Source organism: Arachis hypogaea, chromosome 1 (assembly GCF_003086295.3).
Source record: "Arachis hypogaea cultivar Tifrunner chromosome 1, arahy.Tifrunner.gnm2.J5K5, whole genome shotgun sequence".
In the NCBI taxonomy this organism is placed as follows: Eukaryota; Viridiplantae; Streptophyta; class Magnoliopsida; order Fabales; family Fabaceae; genus Arachis; species Arachis hypogaea.
The window spans coordinates 541069-549551 of NC_092036.1; the positions used below are offsets into that span (position 1 = coordinate 541069).

General features: G+C 31.4%; 1 protein-coding gene across 1 annotated transcript; it reads left to right on the forward strand.

The window, feature by feature from the left end:
- Nucleotides 1-3615: 3615 nt before the first annotated feature.
- LOC112785439 (autophagy-related protein 101) lies at nucleotides 3616-7925 on the forward strand. Its single transcript, XM_025828928.3, has 8 exons — nucleotides 3616-3929; nucleotides 4343-4423; nucleotides 4533-4569; nucleotides 4662-4747; nucleotides 5008-5103; nucleotides 5791-5953; nucleotides 6082-6247; nucleotides 7656-7925. The coding sequence occupies exons 2-8, from the start codon at nucleotides 4391-4393 to the stop codon at nucleotides 7729-7731; spliced, it is 657 nt and encodes a 218-aa protein (XP_025684713.1). The 5' UTR covers nucleotides 3616-3929; nucleotides 4343-4390; the 3' UTR covers nucleotides 7732-7925.
- Nucleotides 7926-8483: the final 558 nt, after the last annotated feature.

Below are 8483 nucleotides of genomic sequence, written 5' to 3' on the forward strand. Positions count from 1 at the left end.
CAGTAGCTCTACTTTTGTGGTATTTTCATCTTGTTCTTGTTTTATAAGCTTTGAAACTTGGGTTTGGCTTGTTGTATGCACATTTTGTGCAGTAATTTGTGACTCTCTTGTACTCTATTTTTTTATCATAGTAGAGTTATTTTCCAGTTTTGGTGACTCATGGTTTTTACTTCTCACATTGAAGAGGTTTTTCATGTTAAAAGTTTTGGTGTGTTAGTTTGTCTCTAATTTATGGTTTATGTGATTTTTTTACTACTATTGGCATTATTGTGCTGCTGTTAATACTTATTGTGAGTGGGTATTGTTATTCCTCTAATTCTTGTAAGTAGGAAATTGTGTATTTTATTCCTATCATTTAGCATCAGAGTTAGTTTTGGACATTTGGTTATAACTTGTTTGAAAGATTGAGGCAAATAATTCTACTAGGATGATAAGTTTGAATGGCACTAATTACTATCTATAAAAAGAAAAAATGAAAGATTTATTGTTTGTCAAAAATTTACATTTACCCATATTTTCTACACTAAAACCATAATCTAAAACAGATGAAGAATGAAAGTTTGAACACCAACAAGTTTTTAGTTTTATTAGGCAATGAGTGGATGATAATATTTACAATCACATTGCTAATGAGACTCATACTAGGACTTTGTAGAATCAAATTGAATCCTTGTATGCTTCTAAGTCTAGTAATAATAAATTGTATTTGTTGAACTTGAATATGTTGATGAATTTAAGATATACGGAGGGGTAACAGGTATTAGATCACTTGAATGAATTTCAATGAGTTATTGATGAGCGAAAATCAAAGCTCACGGATACTAGCAATTGCACCGGATCACTCAAGTAATACCACGGTGAGTGGATATCGTTCCCACGGAATTAAAGGATTGAGCAAGTAAATATTAGATTAAATTCCTAATTAGATTAATAAAACATGATTTTGAAAGGGGCAAGATTGTGTCTTGCTGAGAGCTTGAGAACCTTAAATGCTTGAATGCATGAATGCTTACGAATACAGAGCTTGAATGTTGATTTGAGAGAAGACAGTGATGGTGAGAGTTAAGGGCTTTGGAGATGTTTATACTTTTAGAGAAATTAAACCTTGTTTACTTATCTTGAAGTTTGCAAAGATCTTTCACGACAAATGTTTGGTAACTGATTTTCAATTCCTTGGTTCCTTAGTTTCTTAAGCATTAATTAGTCGTCAATTAATTAATTAAGAGATTAAACACAAAAATTTATTTAGAAGAAAAACACAACTTTTAAAAGTTGTTCTGATCTAAATCATATGTCACTTATTCAAAGTTAGAGTGATTGAAAAATCATGCATGTGTCGCACACTAATTGAACCACTATTCCTAGTCAAATTCAAGAAACCGTGTGAAAGAGTTTTCAACCTTTAATTCAAATATCAAAATTTTCAATTATAGTAAAAGAATTCAAACGAGATTAGCATACCTTTCGATACGACTAATTCAAATGAAGAACGAATAACTCAATCATGAAATAGATCAATGTAAAACTTTAAAATAAAATAAACGTAGATTAATAATCCATAGAAAACATAAACAGAGCTCCTAACCCTTTGACAAATGATTAGTTACCCATGAAAAAGAAAAAGAAAATAATGAAAAGAGATTATAGAGGAGCTGGATGTTTGGATTTGGATCCGAAAATTCTCCTATGGGATCGTGCCTCTTGTGAACCTTGTTCACTTATTTATATCCTAATTCTAGAATTGAAATTTAAAACTAATCCTAATCTTATCTCTCAAAAAGAAAGATAAGGTAACTAACTACTTACTTCAATTTCAAATTAAAACAATAATTCAAATCTAATCTAAAAACAAATCTTAATAATAAAATCTTTTATGTTTTTAGAAATAATTAATAACGAATTTTTTGAAATCTTAAATCTTTTGGATGTGATTAAGGTTTCTAATGATATAGATAATTAAGTTTGAGTTTTAATTGTTGCTTCTTAAGAGTTGTAATTGTGTTTAAGATAGACTTGTTTTAGAGAAAATTGGGCAAAAGTCCGAAATTTCACCTTCCAAGAAGGGGTATACGTCGGGCGTGCAGGTGTCTAGGAGAGAGGTCCGCCGGGCCTGTGCTTCATCCGTCGGGCGTGCAGGAGCTGAGAGGGAGGCCGTCGGGCGTGCATCTTATCTGCCGGGCGTAAGTCTTGTCTGTCGGGTTTGTAATCATGCACACTGGGCGTGTGGTCATGACCACTGGGTCTGCATGTTTTTCTTTCAATTTGGCACGCTTTTGTTCTTTAGGCCATGCTTTTGTTACCCTTAAACGTTATTTTTATCTAAAAGTGCTATTCTCTTTAAATTGTTACTTCTTTTATAAGTTACACTTTTAAAATGTGATTAAACAAATATTTTTGTAAAAACATGCTTTTTACTTCATTGAAGTAGGTGCCAATAGATTATAATAAATAAAAATATATTTAAATTAAAGGGCCAATATCCTTAGATCGAAGAAAAGGCTAACATTCACAAACCTCAAATCATCACTTAAAAAACCAAGTGCTTGCAAGTTGCCACAATTTCTTTGACGTGCTTTTTGTATCAGATGTCACTTTTGTTCAAACTTTTAGCCACACTTTTTAGGTTATATTTGTAAAGCATGATAATAGAGTTTAATGGATATGTTTTAAAAGCGTGGCTAATTGTTTACATTTAGCACATATTTTAAAAGTGCAATCTATTTCTTTAATTTATCATACATAGACACAAAATACAATATGATATGAGATATATAGACACTTAAATTTTAAATTTTTATAAGACACAAAGATATAATATATAAAATATAAAATATTTTTTAGATAAATTATAGTTATATATTGATATTTTATTAATATTAAAATATAATTTTTTAAAACTATTTTTACTGTATTTTTTAATTATATAAAGTATTTAAAATAAATTTTTGTTTTATAAATAATAATGATATATACTATTTCTAAACTCATTTCAATCATACATGTTAAAAATAAAATTGAGTATTGTGTCCAAAATATACCTGACACGTATATACGATCATTCTGTTATACTAAATAAACGTAGCTAAAACAAAGTCTCAAAATTTTCAAATTTACAGTTAATTTACTGGTATGAGCTAATAAACTAAATAAAATAAAATAAAATAATATAAAAAAACTAAAAAATGAAATACTTTGTGCTTGGCAAATTTAGTAAATTTCTAGTAGTAAAAGTAAAATTATTAGAAAAATAAAAAAAACATCTTTTTTGAGAAGCTGTTAGTATTTGTATGGACGCTATTATTTTTATAAAAAAGATATTTTTTCAATAAAAAAAATCTTTTTTTATTTTTTAGTGTGTTTGGTAAATTTCGAGTAATAAAAGTAAAAACACTTAAAAAATCAGAAAAATATCTTTTTTGAGAAGTTGTAATTTATATTTTTTTTAAAAAAAATTTCTTAAAAAAGATATTTTTTATATAATGAATAAACAAAAAATATTTTTATATTATTATATCCAAACATAATTAATAAATAAATTTTTTTTTTACATAAAATTATTTTTATTTTTATATAGAATCTTTTAAAAAAAATAATTCAAAAAATATTTTTTTTTAGAAGATTACCCAAGGAAGCCCTTTGACAAACACGAATTCAAACACAAAACGAAAGGACAATTGGATCACATACCGTTCTCGCCAATTTTGAGAAGATTAAGGTTAGGGTTCGTGGTTTTCTTCTCTCTCTCAAACCCCTCCCAAACCCATTCCCAATTTCGCCCCTCACTGGCTCGTCTCTTTCTCTCCGAGTTTCTGCTCTCAAGTCTCCTCCTCTTCTTCGCCGTGACTGTCAAACCTCCATATCGCCGCTGCTCCTCCACCTCGACCACGCCGGCTCGCCGCTGTCTTGGTGCTGCCGTCGCATCAGCTCAGGTAGGCCTCTTCCTTGCTTCCTCCCTCTCAACCTCAATTTGCCATTATATTGTTCAGTTCTGAGTTCTGAATGATTGAATCTGTGATTATGTTCTGCTCTGTTTCTGCTATGTTCAACTGCTTAGGGTTGTTCTACTTTGTAAGGTTCTGTGATTTTGTTCTGTTTTGCTCTGTTTCTGTTTCTGCGTGTTCATCTCTATTTTTTGCTTTGTATTCATATACATATGATATATTGAAGTACTGAATACTTTGCCTCTTGCCTTGGTTTTATTAAATATCTTTTGTAAGATAAGTTATGAATCAGATACAATTGAATATATCATAAATTGAGTATGATAGATGATAGCATAAATCAGATGATTATCCCCCTATACATATTGCTACCTCTGATCCTGTGTTGCTATTTATTACAGACGTAGTAGTGTTACCAAATCGAAGCTAGGGTTTCATCTACTTCCATTATGAACTGTGAGGCTTGCCACCTCAAGGAACTGGTAAACCCTTTTCCCACTGTATTTTATCTATCCACACTTTGGCTTCATATGCTCTCTTATTGTTCCCATCTCTAATTAAGTTTTTCCGCCGTTGTTGTTGTTGTTGTAGGAAGTAGAGCTCTTTGAGATACGTGAAGTTTTGCGATGTAAATATTTACTTTTTGCTCACTCTTGCTTCTCGAAATTCTTATATTTCATGTTGAATTTAGATAACTCAGAAGTAGGGGAAATTTTGCAGGCATACTGCACACTATTGTGTTTCATCGGGCCTTGGGGCTTGTGCGTCCAAAAGAAGTCGACTTGGAGCTTTTCGACATAACTTACGTATGTGTTTTCTTAGTGACTTGAAAATGCCATGTGATTATGTGTTTGCTTAAATGCCTTTTAAGTTGCCAATTCTGTATTGAACATACTGTTAATTGTGTTGATTAATGTATGATGATGGATATGAATAATATATTTGAGTTTACCTAAAATAAACAAAAAGGAATAATACATTCGAGTTTCTGTGGTTTGGGGCCTTGACTTACTAGCCTTATGTTGTTTAAAATTTGATGTGTGAGTTTGCCACCGTTCCTGTATAGGTGCAATGTGGGGAGGTGGAGCTTGAGAAGAAAATAGATGAAAAGATTGACCAGTTTGTTTGTTGGGTGGAGAAGCATCCGAACAAAAAGAGTCAGGTGTGCTGATTGCTTGTGGCTTTCAATTTTTTATGCTTATTTTCGTGCTGTACCTATCTGTTATTGAGTGTGCTACTAAAAGGAAATTATTGTGGTTCAGCAATGACCTAGCTGATTTTTGTGACAAGTTTCTGAATATGTTACTATCTTTTATGGTGTTGTTCCTTTCTAAGGCTGTATTGTTAGAATTACTGTTGGTGTTGGATGATATATGATTTAATTGGCTCACATATTGGCCCATGTCATGACCTTTTTCATCTGTATCACTGGTTATGCATGAGTATCTGTTTGCGATAGTGATGCAATCCAATTTTCTAACTCGATTCTGTAGTAAAAGGAATGGAACTTCTGCGGCATGATGCATGATAGGGCCATGTAGTTGACCTGCCAAGTGGGATAAGACTTTGTTGTTGTTATAGTTAGTCTTTTTATGTCTTGGTTATACCATACCTATACCTTTTGTATCTAGGTGTGGATGGCTTATCCCTGTTTTAAAATTCTCTTCCCTTCTAATAAACTTTTTTTTCTATCCAAAAAAGAGTTTAAACACGAAGTAGTGTTTCATGCAATTCAATCTGCAGATTATGGTACACTAAAAAAGTTAATGTGCAATAATTGTTGCATCTGGGCATTGAAGTTTATTATTTTTTAATTTTTATCTTAGACTTCTGAATTAATGTGATGCAGATATGTTTATCTTTCTATGAGGTAAAAAACAAACAGGCATCTTGGTTCAGTAACAAGATTGAACGCCTGTATTGGGAACAATGGTATATTTATCTTAATGTGGCCCAACATCCAAAGGGACATTCTAACAAGTCTCATCATGCCAAAGTTGTTGATCCGGGAGGTGCAGTAACTTGTATTTTGCAGCTATATTTCTTTTTCTGTTTCAGTCATTCTGTGATGATACTTACAGGGCTCTCTCTCTCTCTCTCTCTCTCTCTCTCTCTCTCTCTCTGTTTTCCTAATTTGCAGAGGGAGCATTGGAAGATAGAAATGCTCGAAGTGCAGCACTTGAAGCATCACTTCGTGAGGTTTTATTTCAAATAATTAAATTTGTTAATGAGAAGAAGGATCATGTTCCTCCAATTCCAAATCTTGAGGGTGCTGTTTCATTTCCCTATGAAATTACAATTCCCAGGTGCGCTGTGTTTACGTTGTTTGGTTGTATCCATTGTGGTTACACATTCCATATATCCTCTTATTCTTTATTATTTTGGACGACTTAAAATCTTAAATGTTGAGAGTTAGCTTTGATTGTAGATGATTTTTTCTGCTTGGTGTGTAGAATTGACAGTATGATATTGTGTAAATGAACTTTTTCAGTTTTCTATCTTTATTCCTTCATTGTGACATATAGAAAATCTATAAAGCTTTCAAAGTCAAAAGGGTTTTGGTTAAAGCATAGAAGATGTACATGGAATAGAGTGCAATTATAGTAACATGTAAGTTGTGATTGTGATTTATTTAGAGATGACAATGAGTTTGCAAGGCATCAAGGCATGTTGGACCCATGATAGAGAGATCACATTGTTTACAAACTGGGTGGCTAAAATAAGAAATGGTTGTCATTACTGATTTCAAAGCGAGATGTATATTCTAAATCTAAACAGATAACTTCAAGACCAATCACCATACTCCATGTTAGTTATATTGGACACTAAACTGCCAACATTAGGGGGGAAGTAGTAGTATTTTATGAGAAAATTCTCACAGTACCTTTTCTCTATGAATAAAATATGATGGAATCTTAACTAAGGTGGATTTGACAAGGGTTGTATGATTATAAGATCAACAAATGGGATCAAAACGGAAGTATTCCAATCCAATCCAATCATGTGGGACATTCTAAGGGGTTTAAACTTCTGCATGTTATATCAATTGATTTCTTTATCGTTAATTTTGTGGAGACTGGAGACACAAACCCAGGATCTCCATATATTTTGATTTTTTAGAATCCAGATTTTGAGGTGTACAAGTTTGACATTACAATATTGTTCTACTTAATCTAAAATTAGGAAATGCTGTTTTCTCAGAATGGCATGATATTAGCATTATTGGCATGAGATCACCATTTTAACAAATGCAAGCCTTATGCTTGCACCATGTGCTCTCTAAGTCATTGTTATTCAATGTGCTGATTTACTACAAACATAAATTGTAGGTTTTTCTCATTGGTGAAAGATATTCAGATTGAAATCTGAATTAATAATTGAGTGGGTAAATTTTTCTTTTGTTAGGTTTGGTTCTGTTGTTTTTCAATCTTTATGACACAATAATGAACTCTTGTTTAGAGGCAATGAAGTTATGGTCATCTCCTTATTTGTGAATAATATATTCCCGTAATTCATATGCTCTTAACTTTTATCATATTGTTATTTTGGTACAACCAAAAAATCTTGTATAAAGCCTAGATCTTGAAAATGTCTTTATTTGGTGAAGATGACTGCCCTTGTGATCTTTCTTGTGGACCTTCCTGATGAGTTGTAGTTTCATTCTGTGACCATTATTCTGAAATTGAATCTTAATATTCTGCTGTCATTGTACAGTTCCTCAGATTCTGCATTTGGAATGGACATGATCAAGAGGATGCTCCAAACAGGACATCCAACAATGCTAAGTTAAAGAGTTTGTAGAGTTGTGGATGGGTTAAATCAAATGTAATCTTACTGGTTGGATTTAAGATTGAAATGTAATGTTGAAGTTGCTAAGTAAAGGCAAGGTTCAGTCTCTCTGTAAATATGACATATTCTATAGGTGCAAATAGTGAACATTTTTATTTTAAAATATTGGACTCCGAGGGTGGTTATCTCCTAAAATGACCGATTATGTGTGTTGCACCGAGCTATGGGAGCGCTGCAATTTTAATTTTTTTAATTCGTTAAAATAATAAGGGTAATTTTTTAAATTCGTTAAAATAACAAAAGGCTATGCCGTTTTCTATTTTAATAATTTAAAAGATTGAAAAACAAAACGGCAATGTCGTCTAATATTGTTAAACTTTATAAAATTATTTTTGTAATGAAAACGTGAATGATGTTTTCTTTTAAATTAATTAAAAAAAAAGAATTTCACTAGGGAGTCAATATAGTATTTGTATAATGTGTATAATGGACTATTTATTTGGTCCAATGAGTTAAAAAATAAAATTTGGGATAAATTGTTATTAATTTTTTAAATACAATATACTCATTATTTAGAATAACCATCTAGATATTAGGGATAATAAACATCTGATATCTTACTGAATTGAACATTTTTATACTTTTATTGTACACATTGTATAAAATATTTGATATCTTACTAAAAATCAAATATTTTTATATCCTTATTATACACATTGTATAAATATTCTATTGACTCCCTAAACTTTCTCG

Excerpts from the sequence above, each read along its gene's own strand:
- LOC112785439 (XM_025828928.3), top strand. The coding sequence starts at position 4,391 with ATGAACTGTGAGGCTTGCCACCTCAAGGAACTG. Across the intron at positions 4,570-4,661 it reads GATACGTGAAGTTTTGCGAT|GCATACTGCACACTATTGTG; the intron begins GTAAATATTTAC and ends GAAATTTTGCAG. Across the intron at positions 6,248-7,655 it reads TATGAAATTACAATTCCCAG|TTCCTCAGATTCTGCATTTG; the intron begins GTGCGCTGTGTT and ends GTCATTGTACAG.